The sequence below is a fragment of the Bufo gargarizans genome, chromosome 5 (assembly GCF_014858855.1).
Source record: "Bufo gargarizans isolate SCDJY-AF-19 chromosome 5, ASM1485885v1, whole genome shotgun sequence".
Classification (NCBI taxonomy): Eukaryota; Metazoa; Chordata; class Amphibia; order Anura; family Bufonidae; genus Bufo; species Bufo gargarizans.
In genome coordinates, this window is record NC_058084.1 from 136,731,588 (window position 1) to 136,745,827 (window position 14,240).

Sequence of the window (14,240 nt, forward strand, 5' to 3'; positions counted from 1 at the left end):
TAGCCTTAGCTGAATGCTGCTATCACTATGAATTTAGCTGTTCAGTTCAAAATCATTTTGCTAAGAAGCATGTAGCAAATGTCGTCGGGAAAACTGTCTCCAAAAATTGGTTCCTACTGTGCCATTTCAAGATGCCATACATTCTTCACTCTAGTTTTTCCCATTTGTCTTTTATTTTATGTGCAAACAAGCAATCTTTGTGACAGTACGGCAAGCAATATTTGGAAATAAGGATAAAAAAAACATTCAAAATATAAAAATAGCATAAAAAAACAAGACATATATGCATATATTGGGACGTGTATCGCTGGTGGCACAGAGCTGTAACAGGAAGGTCATAATAAAAATCATCTGTGTCACAGCCTCAACACGGACAGTTTTTAATACACCTCGTGGGCTGTATGTCCATGTAGTACACAGACCCGGTGGTCTCTAGGTCCTTGGTCTGAGAAACAGAGTAGTAGATGACCCGTGGTCCAAAGGGGAAGAAACAGAACTGGTAATAGTACCATTTGATGTCTATGGATCCATGTGCTGTCCATACGCAGTCCGTTGCACCTCTGGAAGCAAAATACGTTTGTATCGGGTAAACAAACAGATTTTGAGCATGAAGTCCCTGTTTTTCTACCATTATATTTGAATCCCTCTTATTAAGCATACGGCGGTAAGTGTTTTGTGGATACAGCGGTATGTTCTAGAGCAGGAGGAGCTGAGCAGATTGATGTATAGTTTATGGGGAAAGATTCAGTAAAAGTTGTAAAGCTCCCTGTACACCCTATGCTGTCATCGATGACAGAAGTCAGAAATTTTTGAGATTTTTTTAGTTTGGCTACACGGCGTGTCACGTGCCCATGTTTCGCAGTATAACAGGGCAGCCTCGACCGCAGAATCGCAGCAAATATATACTGTATGTCGAGCGGCGTCCCCATTAATTTCTACGGCTGCCATGCTACACTGCGATACTTGGGCGCATGACATGTGTCAGACCCCAAATCGCTGTGTAGCCAAACCCTCAATGTATAAAATACAAGTTTTACTGAATCTTTTCCCAACTGTATACCAATCTGCTCAGCTCCTCCTGCTCTATTGCCTGCAGATTGCTCCACATTTCGTTGTTTTTGTGGGACCCACAGACTGGAAAGACTAATGTTATTGGCCCCCTCCACAAGATAAGTCAAAGTAGTCTAGAAAAATAATAATTCTTCATCCTGCCTGTGTAGTCTGCTTCTAAGGTCCATGGTCTCCAACATCTGAGTGCTTTCCCATCCAGAATTTCACCCTGCATTATGTATATGAAGCCTAAAATGGCATATGACTGTGGTGGCGAACCTATGGCACTGGTGCCAGAGGCGGCACTCGGAGCCCTCTCTGTGGGCACCCGCACCCTGGAAAAAGTCTATGATGTACCAATATGCCTTAGACGTTTCCTGCCATTCATCAGCGCAGGGCGCACTATGGAGGGCACAGGCAGCGCACTGAATGTAGGCAGGATATTATAGCTACATGATAAAGTACATGGAAGATTGGATTGTAGATTTCAGGTTAAATTACCGTGTTGGCACTTTGCGATAAATAAGTGGGTTTTGGGTTGCAGTCTAAGGTTTGTCATCACTGGCATATGACATGGGATGCCTGAAACAAGTCTGGTGAGTTTTTCTGCTCTTGGGAGAATTTTGTCTAGACAGAACTGTAGTTAGAGAATAGTGAACAGGCTTACAAGTTAATTGTGCAAGTGGTTATAGACAGGAGGAGAAAGCCGGCCCAACCGGCACGTGTGGCGTGTTACATTTCAGGTGCCTGAGCCTTGGTTCTCTCAGGGGTACCCCCTCTGCCCCATTCATATTAGCGTGCATGTGCAGCTGACAGCTCCTCACCATTTGTATCCACGTGTGGTGCTTATGTCACATACAGAAGGCGGGCAGAGTCCTACAGCCGCTTGTCTGGGCAGCTGCCAAAAGCTGTTTCAGCATTGTTGTAAAAAGATAATAAATAATAATTGGTTTTATTCATCTGATGGAATTTTCCTTTTTGTTTTGCAAGGTGAGGCACAAATCTTCCAGAAAGGTGTACGCCATGAAGCTGTTAAGCAAGCTGGAGATGATAAAGAGGTCAGACTCTGCCTTCTTCTGGGAAGAAAGAGACATTATGGCATTTGCCAACAGTCCTTGGGTTGTTCAGGTATGTTCGACACACAATGGATGATATGTATAATAGCAGTAACGGGGCTGAACTGTATTGGGTTCACATCACGTTTTTCCCATCCGTTTAACGTATACAAAAAACGTACACATTAAACAGATGCCTCAGACTGTTGACATACAGTTGTATGCGTTCCATTGTAAAAAAAAAAAAAAAAAAAAAAAAAAAATTTTTTAGTGTACTGTGCAGGATATAAGAAGGTGTGCTGCATTTTAGTTTCCCTTTTTTTTCTAACATATATGTCAAACCGAGGCATAAAACGTGATGTGAACCCACCCTTTGCTGCAGCAGAAGAGACACTCCACCTGAGCAGTCCGCTTGATATAAATCTAGCAGAGAAATGAATGTGGAGATCTCTGGACACATGTGAGGTACAGGGCTGGTTGTAGCCATGTCCTATATGATGTCTGATTTTCATTTTTTACATTAGTCATGGGATAACCCCTTTAGGGCTCATGTACACGAACACTTGCTCCCTGTAATGCATGGGTACCGGTCGTGTGCCTGACGCTTGTAGATGCAAACCCGTTAACTTGAATGGGTCAGCAATCTGCAAGATTCAGTCTGCACTGCAAAAAAATAATAGAACGTATTCTATTTTTTTTGCTGCGTGGAAACACAGACTGAAATCCCACATAGCGCTCCGTTAGCTTCCACTCTGCTCCGTATATTGCGGATCCGTGATACTGAGTGCGCATGACTGGTGCCCGTATATTGCGGACCCACTGTTTTAGCTGTAATATATATATATATATTTATTATAAAAATAAATTATTAGTATGCCTGATGTCTTGTCTATGGAGACCTATTGTATATACACTCCACTGAGGACAGTTTTTTGCACTCCCTTACCAAATTTGAGTACAGCACACAAGCTGGAGAAACCCCTAGGACGTACTAAGCTTCTAAGCCCTACTTAGTAACTTAAGAAACCCCTTTAGGGTACGGCAACAGGGTGCAGAAGATTTGCAGATTACTACAGTAGCAGCAAAGTGGATGAGATTTAAAAAATCTTGAGGCAAAAAACAAACACATAAATTGATTGCAGTGTAGTTTTGAAATCCCCCACATGTCCGTTTGTGGTGTAGATTTCCACCCTGACTTTTACACTTTCCAATGCCTATGTCACATCTGTCGCACATGTAACTCAAGCCTCAGTATAAAACCTCATAATAGGTTCTTTCGCCTCTCGCGAATACCTCCAGTGATTGATCAGTTAATCAGAATGTATCCAGTTCTCCAGATAACCTGTATTCTGCTCTATACACAGTTATTCTATGCTTTTCAAGATGATCGGTATCTTTATATGGTGATGGAGTACATGCCTGGAGGAGACCTGGTCAATTTAATGAGTAACTATGATGTACCTGAGAAATGGGCGCGTTTCTATACCGCTCAAGTGGTTTTAGCCTTAGATGCCATTCATTCAATGGGCTTCATTCACAGGTAAGTTCCTGAAAGGTTGTCCTGTTTGTGCTGCTGAAGTAAAATGCGCGTTCCCTTCTGCCAGGGATCAGCAACCTTCGGCACTCCAACTGTTGTGAAACTACAATTCCCAGCAGGCTCCATTCATATCTGTGAGTTCTGAGAAGAACAGAGGAAGGATGCATGCTGGGAGTTTGTTTCACAACAGCTGGGGTGCCAGAGGTTGCCTACCCCTGCCTTATGCATTGCTCTTATTAGGGTCTCCTGATGGTATTGTCTGTTCAAATGCCCCTACATCTGTGGTCACATTTCACTGGACTGGACTGGACTGGATTCGGAAGGGGCGGTGTCACGCACAGCTTTTTGACTAAATTTTTTTTTTATCCAAAGCCAAAAGTGGGCTGGGAGAAAATAAGACATATATACAGTCCTGATCAAAAGTTTAAGACTACTTTGAAAAATGGCAAAAAATCATATTTTACATTGCTGGATCTTAACAAGGTTCCAAGTAGAGCTTCAACATGCAACAAGAAGAAATGGGAGTGAGACAAAACATTTTTGGAGCATTCAATTAATTGAAAATAACGATTAAACTGAAACAGGCTGTTTTTCAGCTTATCAAAAGTTTAGGACCACATGCCTTTAAAAGGCCAAATCTGTGCAAAGATGTGGATTCATTGTCATTTTCTGTCAGGTAGTCATACGTTGTGATGGCAAAGGCAGAAAATCTCTCCCTTTTTGAACGTGGTCGGGATGTTGAACTGTATAAGCAGGGTCTCCCACAGCGCGCCATCGCTGCTGAAGTGGGACGCAGTAAGACAGTCATTTGGAATTTCTTAAATGATCCAGAGGGTTATGGAACATAAAAATCAAGTGGAAGACCCAACAAAAATGTCATCAGCACTGAGGCGGAGGATCCAATAGGCTGTCCGTCAAGACACTGGAAGATCCTCAACCCAAATTAAGGCCCTTACTGGTGCTGACTGCAGCTCCATAACCATCAGACTGCATCAGAGACTGAAGGGCTTCAAAAACAAAAAAAAGTCTTCAAAGACCTCGTCTCCTTGAACGCCACAGAACTGCTCGTTTGGACTTTGCAAGAGAGCACCAAACATGGGACATTCAAAGGTGGAAGAAAGTTTTATTCTCTGATGAGAAAAAATTTAACCTTGATGGTCCTGATGGTTTCCAACGTTACTGGCATGACAAGCAGATCCCACCTGAGATGTTTTCTACGCGCCACAGTGGAGGGGGCGCCATAATGGTCTGGGGTGCTTTTTCCTTCAGTAGAACAATGGAGCTTCAGGAAGTGCAGGGGCGTCAAACGGCCGCTGGCTATGTCCAGATGTTGCAGAGAGCATTCCTCATGACTGAGGGCCCTCGTCTGTGTGGTAACGACTGGGTTTTTCAACAGGACAACGCTACAGTACACAATGGCCGCAGGACAAGGGACTTCTTCCAGGAGAATAACATCACTCTTTTGGCCCATCCTGCGTGTTCCCCTGATCTAAATCCAATTGAGAACCTTTGAGGATGGATGGCAAGGGAAGTTTACAAAAATGGACAACAGTTCCAGACAGTAGATGGCCTTCGTGCGGCCGTCTTCACCACTTGGAGAAATGTTCCCACTTACCTCATGGAAACGCTTGCATCAAGCATGCCGAAACGATTTTTTGAAGTGATCAACAATAACTGCGGAGCTACTCATTACTGAGTTCTTGTTTGGAAGTTGGATTTCTGTTTTTGGGGGGGGGGGGGTTAGGGTATTTTTGGAGGTGTGGTCCTAAACTTTTGATTAGCTGAAAAAACAGCCTGTTTCAGTTTATTCGTTGTTTTCATTAAATTGAATGCTCAAAAAATGTTTTGTCTCACTCTCATTTCTTCTTGCTGCATGTTGAAGCTCTACTTGGAACCTTGTTAAGATCCAACAATGTAAAATATGATTATTTTTTTTGCCATTTTTGAAGTGGTCTTAAACTTTTGATCAGGACTGTATAAAGGAAGGACTTAAACTTCTTCTTTCTTCTGGATCCACTTCTGGCTTTGGTTCAAGATACTGCCCCAAATATCTGTGTGTGACATCTCCCTAAGGGTTCGTGCACACATACACTGCTTGTCCCAAAAAGAAGTCGCCAACAAAAAAAAGGTCACACACTCTAATATTTAGTTGGACCGTCTTTATCTTTGATTACGGCACACATTTGCTGTGGCATTGTTTCAATAAGCTTCTGCAATGTCACAAGATTTATTTCCATCCAGTGTTGCATTAATTTTTTACCAAGATCTTGCATTAATGATGGTTGAGTCTTACTGCTGCATAAAGCCTTCTCCAGCACATCCCAAAGATTCTCAAGGGGGTTAAGGTCTGGACTCTGTGGTGGCCAATCCATGTGTGAAAATGGTGTCTCATGCTCCCTGAACCACTCTTTCACAATTTGAGCCCGATGAATCCTGGCATTGTCGTCTTGGAATATGCCCGTGCCATCAGGGAAGAACAAATCCATTGATGGAATAACCTGGTCATTCAGTATTTTCAGGTAGTTGGCTGACCTCATACTTGGAGCACATACTGTTGCTGAACCTAGACCTGACCAACTGCAGCAACCCCAGATCATAGCACTGCCCCCACAGGCTTGTACAGTAGGCACCAGGCATGATGGGTGCATCACTTCATTTGCCTCTCTTCTTACCCTGATGCGCCCATCACTCTGGAACAGGGTAAATCTGGACTCATCAGATCACATGACCTTCTTCCATTGCTCCAGAGTCCAATCTTTATGCTCCCTAGCTAATTGAAGCCTTTTTTCCTGGTTTGCCTCACTGATTAGTGGTTTTCTTACGGCTACACAGCTGTTCAGTCCCAATCCTTTGGGTTCCCTTCGCATTGTGTGTGTGGAAATGCTCTTACTTTCACTATTAAACATAGCCCTGAGTTCTACTCTTGTTTTTCTTCTATTTGATTTCACCAAACGTTTAAGTGATCGCCGATCGCAATCATTCAGGATTTTTTTCCCGCCACATTTTTTCCTCGAATAAGGCTACTTTCACACTAGCGTTCGGGGCTCTGCTTGAGAGTTCCGTTTGAAGGCTCTCACAAGCGGCCTCGACCGGATCCGTCCAGCCCTAATGCATTCTGAGTGGATGCGGATCCGCTCAGAATGCATCAGTCTGGCACAGTCTGTCCTCCGCTCAGCAGGCGGACAGGGTGTCCGCCTGGCCGTGCGGAGGCAAACGGATCCGTCCAGAGTTACAATGGAAGTCAATGGGCGGATCCGTTCGAAGGTGACACAATATGGTGCATTTTTCAAACGGATCCGCCCCCCATTGACTTTCAATGTAAAGTCTGGACAGATCCGTCTGAATACAAATTGTACTTAGACTTTTTTAGTAAAATATAATGCAGATGGATACCATCGTTTGCATTATAGGAGCGGATCCGTCTGTACAAATACCAGACAGATCCGCTCCGAACGTAAGTGTGAAAGTGGCCTAAGATGGGTCCCCACTATCCTTCCAGTTTTTAATAGTGCGTTGGACAGTTCTTAACCCAATTTAGTAGTTTCTGCAATCTCCTTAGATGTTTTCTCTGCTTGATGCACGCCAATGATTTGACCCTTCTCAGACTAACATATTTTCCACTACCGCGAGATGTGTCTTTCAACATGGTTGTTGAAGAAATGAGAAGCAACTCATTGCACCAGTTGGGGTTAAATAACTTGTTGCCAGCTGAAAGATAATCACCCATGCAGTAATTATCCAATAGGAGGCTCATAACTATTTGCTTAGTTATATCCAGGTGGCTTTTTTTTTTTTTTTTGGGACAGGCAGTGTGTGTGTGCGCCGTGCACCGGAGACCACAGAATCTGCTCTGTATCTTTCAGATTCAAGTGAATAGGTGTGCACACAGCTGGTGCCCGTATATTGCAGGCCTGCTGCAGGCTGCAATACGGGCATAGCCAGCACACCTTCCTGTGCATGTGCCCTAATAGTGTTAAACTTGTAAAAATAAACCGAAAGTGGGCCACCCCTTCATGTCGTTATGATTTAACTCCCCTAAGCCACCACCAACCTGTTCATCATGGTGGCAGGTTGCACATGATTATTTTCTAGGCTTTACGACATGATGAAGAAAAAGAATTCAGATGTCTGTATGAAGTCATGGGGCGAATCTGCTCCCCCAGAGATGTCATGCCCTCCTGGCTTGATTGACGTCCCACAGACTGAGTACATCATTGTAAGCATCCTACAGTAAATTGTTCTTCAGCGCATGAGCAGTGAAGAGGGGTGCACTGGCTTCACCTTGAACGGCACACTGCTTACCTGCTGAATGCCGATTTAGGAGGTTCATATTAACTTACCGAGGCTGTGGGATGTCTGTCAAGTCAGCAAGAATTTTTCGAGAGCAGCAGCTCCACCCCATGACTCCTTACTGCTATCTGAAGTCATTCCTTCATTTTGCAGACACAACCAGAAGATGGAAGATGATCATTGTAAACCGGCCACCAGAATGTATAACAGCATGGTGGTGGTCTGGGGAAGGGGGCGAGGCTACATTGTAAAGGCAGGTTCAATTTAAGTTAAAAATGAAAGTTATTAAAAGTTTACGAATACATGATTTTTGTCTTGCAGGGATGTGAAGCCTGACAATATGTTGCTGGACAAGTCTGGTCATTTAAAACTTGCAGATTTTGGTACTTGTATGAAGATGAACTCTGTAAGTTAGAGGACTGGGTAGTCTAAGAGATCATTTAGATTAACTTGGTGCTGAAGATAAATGTAGATCTATTGTACGTTAGTTAATTGTGTGAGATATTTCTTTAAAGGGGTTGTGCTATCTTGCCATTTCCACGGCGAGATGGGACTAAGTGCCAGCCAAGCGGATGGGCACACTGTGATTTCTGTAACCCGTAGTGAATGGGAGCTATGCAAACCATGTAGCTTCCATAACTCAGGGATCGGCACTTAGGCCTCATGCACACGGCCGTTGTGCAACATCCGTGCAGCTTAACTTAAATGGGTCCGTGGTCAGTCCGCACCGCAAAACAATATTTTTTTTTTGTGGTGCGGAACAGCGGAAAGAAACACCACGGAAGCACTCTGTGTTCTGTGACTCCGTTGTGCATCTCCGGAATTGCGGACCCATTCAAGTTTGCGGGCCGCCTAACGGCCGTGTAGATGAGGCCCTTAGTCTTAGATGAGACGACCCTTTTTAGGGTTCGCGGATAATGATGGCCACCATTATAGTTGCAACACTAATCAATCTTTTCCATAATACTGAACAACTCTGTACACACGTCTGTTTTATTAAATGCTTATATTGCCCACTGAAAAAGCGTGCTGCATCGATCATCTTAGATTTTTTTTATTATTTTTTTTCCTGCATGGTGATATTCCTCTGTTAATTTTCCCGGAAATGTATAAATGAACACAACTGGGTGTTATCAGATACCTTGTCAGTGGACGTGTCCCTGCACACGGTGTCAATGTCCAAGCAGTGCTGACAGTGACAGATTTTGTAGGGGTATAATCTTCAGATTTTATACATTTCATTTTAAACTTCATGGAGCAGAAGAGGAACCGCACAATGAAGAAGAGCTGCTCTGGCATTATTTTTTCTGAATAGTATTTTCTAAAATAATCTTGCCAGATCCTCTTTAAAGGAACATTAAACATAGAAAATGCACACAAAAATACCCCAGCGCTTTAGTTTGATAATTTTGGGTTGTGTTATGGTCTAGTCACATGTTTGATCTCTGACCTATAGGAAGGAATGGTACGATGCGACACTGCTGTAGGAACTCCGGACTACATTTCCCCTGAAGTATTAAAATCTCAGGGTGGTGATGGTTACTACGGACGAGAATGTGATTGGTGGTCCGTTGGAGTCTTTCTTTATGAAATGCTTGTAGGTAAGTTCCTTGGTGATATTCCATGAAAGCCATGCAGATGACAGACTGTGTATTGGGTCATTTGATGACATTGTGTAGAACATGCGTCACATGCCATGTGGTAAGTTAGACTATTATCACCTCTCCTTTTCCAGTTAGGACTGCATTGGATTTTGATATGTCTGTAAGTCTCCAGTAAGCGGAAACGTGAAGGCACTTTTACCATTGCATTGAGCATTAAGGCTGGGTTCACACATGAATGACTAGCGGTTACGACCCTTGCAATAGATAGTGAAGTTTGTTGGCTTATCTGCGGCAAAACCTCACGTAATACATGCATGTTTTGCCATGCAAATGCAGCAAAACCACATTTGATTTTCCACTGTATATTCAGTCAAGTGTGAAGCCATCCTAAAACAGGATTCCAAAACATTGACGGCCATTAACATAACTGTCTATTCTTGTCCGCAAAACGGACAAGAATAGTACAAGTGATATTTTTATTTTCCAGAACAGGGAACAGAGCAACGGATGCGGACAGCACACAGAGTGCTGTCCGCATCTTTTGCGGCCCCATTGAAGTTAATGGGTCCGCATACGAGCCGCAAAAACTGTGGCTCGGATGCGGAACAAAAAATGGTTGTGTGCATGAGGCCTAAGAAGGGTTCTCCCATGTACTATTTTTATTACAAAACTTCCAGCATCTACTGAAATGGATGCTATCACATATAATCTACCACATTGTTGTCATGGCTCCTTAATATGCTTGAGGGGGCACAATCACTGTACCATGTCAAACCTGAGGCTGCAGCTTTGAAAACCAGTCTGTATACAGTACTTTGGGCTGCGGAAATAGTAGTGTCTATAGTGTCCATAGCCTCTATCACTGATGGAGAATTAGTGCACTTTTCTGCTTGTCAGAGAAGCCATGGATACCACTGTATGATCTGCTTCTTACCTGACAAGCAGAGACGCAGAAGAATATTGGTTGTCCCACTTATCAGAAGTGGGTTGCACACATGTAATATCCACCATGGCATATGTATGAAGGTGGACACATTGAGTGAAACGTTACACTACGTGGCACTATTTCAGGGCATTAAGAGTTTAAAGTATAAAATCAGGAACATCTGCTTGAGAATAAGCCTCACATAAGTCACTTACTGGGATTCCATGTGTAGGACTTTACTAGCGGTACGTCAGGGTTTGTTCTTACATGTATATAATATAACATGGCAGGTTTTGTCTGTTTTGCAGGAGACACTCCTTTCTATGCAGACTCACTGGTTGGTACTTATAGCAAGATCATGAATCACAAAAACTCACTTACATTCCCAGAGGACAGTGACATTTCAAAAGAGGCGAAAAACTTGATATGTGCATTCCTCACTGACAGGTAATGTTGTCTCCATTCATGTTTGTTCGCCAACTAGAACTTTCTGACTAGAGAAGTAAAAGCCAGACCATCGGACGTTGAACCTGTTGAGATCCTGGACTTTATCCTCAGAGTTTCAGGCTAATGAATATGTTTATTTGCCACTGCGGTAAGATTTAGAGGCGTAAGTTCTCTAGAGTCACTCGACTCGTGTGTCTGATGGATCTTCCCGCAGCAGCAGATTTCAAGTGTCCATCGGACCAGTAACATAAACATAAGATTGTGTGACCAAAGGATATGTAAAAGCAGAACTTATCAAAATATGTAAAATCTGGCATTTTATTTCCCAAATCTATCAAACAAGCAGGCTATAGACCTGATACAGTCAGCGGATTCCTCCACTGACAAAAAAATCTTTGGTCTTTAGTTGGCGTAAAGTGTCCCTGAGTTCTGGTTACATTTTTGATGTCACAGAGACATATCAAAAGTTATCGGTGGGAGTCTGAGCACAGAGACTCCCATGATCTCTAGAACCAGGAGCAATAAGAGTGCACCTATTGCGCTCTCCTCACTGTAGGAGATGGGCTCGATGGAAAGTCTACGGGTCCATCTACATTCTGTCTGCTGCAGCAAGGAGAGAGAGCTCAATATGCTTGCCCTTCCCTCTCCACGTTCTAGCAAACGGTGAGGGTCTCAGCGCTCAGACTCTCACTGATCAAAACTTTTTTATACGTCTCAGTGACACATCAAGTTTAACCAATACTCAGTGACCCTTTAAGAGAGCCACAGACCATAAATTTTATGTCGGTGGAATCAGCTAAGGGTCCCTTCACACGACTGTAGGCTGTCGCGGAGCGGAGGCATGGACCGGATGGCCAAGGAAGCTCTTTAGTGGGCTTTTTGGTCTGTACGTCCACACCGCAAAAGATATTGCCGTATATTGTGGACCCATTCAAGTCAATGGTTCCGCGCTATGGCTTACCTTCATGTGAATGCACTCCATCTCAGGTGTATAACCACCTGTGCACACCGTATCTTTGCATCCTACTTGTTTGAAAGATTTTGGAAATAAAATGCCATATTTTACAGATTGCTTACATATTGCTTAGCAGTGCTCCTGTAAGGGATATTTAGCTGAATTAGTGAAGGGTTAAATGGTAGAAAATATTATCAGTGAGCGGTTAGGCGCACTATATGCTTTGTCACATGGCCATAATTTAAGAAGTGCATACACTACTATTATGTGGCATACTGTACACCATTGCGTATAGTAGTGCTGCTAGCGAAAGAACTATTAACGTGATAACGAAGCGCTGTACTTGTAGACCTGCTGCTCCGTTCATATTGGCGTACAGGACCCCCATTCTCACGATCGGTGGGAATCTCGGCAGGCTTAAGAAATTCTGCTCCATGTTTTTGCCAGTCTGTGGATGGGATTCAGGAGAGGGGGCAGACCCCTTTAACTAAGGGTTTAATACAGGTCTCTACAAGTCAGCAGGCGCCCCTGTACCCCCTTAGTGGCCTCCTGACCTTTCTTTCAGATTGTTGTTGTAAAGTCTACCCTTTTTGCCAACCCAACGTCCGACTGAGCAGGAGCACAGGATTGCATGTGGTACCAGCTGGCTGGTCTTTCATACTGCATCTTTGGTCTGTCCTGGTGAAGGAAACGCTGAAGGCTAAAGTTTTTGAAAGGGATGTAGCTGCTAAAATTCACAAATGGTCCAGTAGCTTTATCTACTCAATTATTTTCCAGTGTCACCATTTAGCAGAATACCCGGGCCACCATTCCCAGCACATGCAAGATTGCATTACTCTAGCCCTGGAGAAGATCTCTGCTCTGCCTCAGATCGGCTTGTAATCTAGTGGCCTGTCCTATGCTGAGCTCTTCATGCAGTTTCTGACTAGTGGGGAACCAGCACCTCCGGTCTCTTCCGAGCTAGTGGCGTCACTTCCTTCGGTCACAGAGCCTTTGTGCAGCTCAGTCCCGTTCGAATAAATGAGTTTGAGCTGCAATGTCGTTCACAGCCGCAATACAACGTCTGTTAGTGTGCTTGGGTGTGCTGTGATGAGGGCGCATCACTTAACCGAAAGCTTCAGCCTCTTCAAACAGCTGATCAGCAGGAGTGCTTGGAGTCGGGCCTCCACCCGTCCAAAATTGATGCCATCCTCAGGATAGCTCATCAGTATTTAAGTCCTGGAAATCCCTTCAAGAGTAAGAGAGAAAAATCACCAGTCTAAGGCCTAGTTCACACAAACTTTTTTTTTTTGTGAGTGTACGGGCCGTTTTTTTTGTGTTCCGTATGGTTCCGTATACGGACCGTATTCATTTCAATGGTTCCGCAAAAAAAAGGAATGTGTTCCGTATGCATTCCATTTCCGTTCCGTTGAAAGATAGAGCTTGTCCTATATTTGGCTGTAAATCACGGGTTGTGGCTCCATTCAAGTCAATGGATCCGCAAAAAAAAAAAACGGAACACATACGGAAATGCATCCGTATGTCTTCCGTTTCCGTTCCGTTTTTTCTGAACCATCTATTGATAATGTTATGGCCAGCCCAATTTTTTTCTATGTAATTACTGTACACTGTACATGGCATATGGAAAAACGGAAAGGAAACGGAAACACAACGGAACTCAAAAACGGAACAACGGATCCGTGAAAAATCGGACCGCAAAAAACAATTAAAGCCATACGGTCGTGTGAACTAGGCCTAAGGGCTGCATTACATTAACAGATTTTGTAAGAGATTGTTGGGAAGGAAGCATTGCCTGATCGTTAGTGGAGGAGACCACTGTTATTACATGTAGTGATCTCCTCCACAGTATTGGGAGGAGCTATCGCTAAAGCCATCGATTTACCCCATACTGAATCAGTTTGCCGGCAGCCTGCTGTCTAATCTAAGGCTGCAGTAAACGATTGTTTTAGTAATTAATTGACTGACTGTTTTACTTTATAAAAACTCTTCAGACCCCCTGCCATCAGTCCCCAACACCCTTTGTTCCCCCTGTGCGATCAGCCCAAGTGCTTCAGTTCCCCTAGTGCCATCAGCTCCACTATCCCCCAGTGCCATCAGATCAGCCCCTCCATTGCAGACTGTCCCCCTTTAGTGCCATGTCCCCAGCACCAGTGAAATAAAATACCTTTCCTGTAGGAGTGCTGATCCACAGCGCCTTCCTCTTCTTCTCCGCTTGCTGCACTGGATCCTGATGTCACACGGCGTCGGGTCATAGTGAGCGCTTACGTGCGCAATGACCTGACTATGTGTGAGGATCCAGTGCAGCACGAAACAGACCGGCGGGTGAGCACGGAGCGGTAAGTAATAGCAAGCGCTTCACTCCCGCTCCGTGGTCACA

General features: G+C 43.9%; 1 protein-coding gene across 1 annotated transcript in view; it reads left to right on the forward strand.

The window, feature by feature from the left end:
* Nucleotides 1-14,240, forward strand: part of ROCK1 (Rho associated coiled-coil containing protein kinase 1) — a 131,185-nt gene that overhangs the window by 60,499 nt on the left and 56,446 nt on the right. Inside the window, exons 4-8 of the mRNA XM_044294801.1 lie at nucleotides 2,041-2,178; nucleotides 3,470-3,645; nucleotides 8,254-8,338; nucleotides 9,389-9,533; nucleotides 10,770-10,908. Of these exons, the coding sequence (XP_044150736.1) occupies nucleotides 2,041-2,178; nucleotides 3,470-3,645; nucleotides 8,254-8,338; nucleotides 9,389-9,533; nucleotides 10,770-10,908 (683 nt within the window). The remainder of the gene's footprint in view (nucleotides 1-2,040; nucleotides 2,179-3,469; nucleotides 3,646-8,253; nucleotides 8,339-9,388; nucleotides 9,534-10,769; nucleotides 10,909-14,240) is intronic.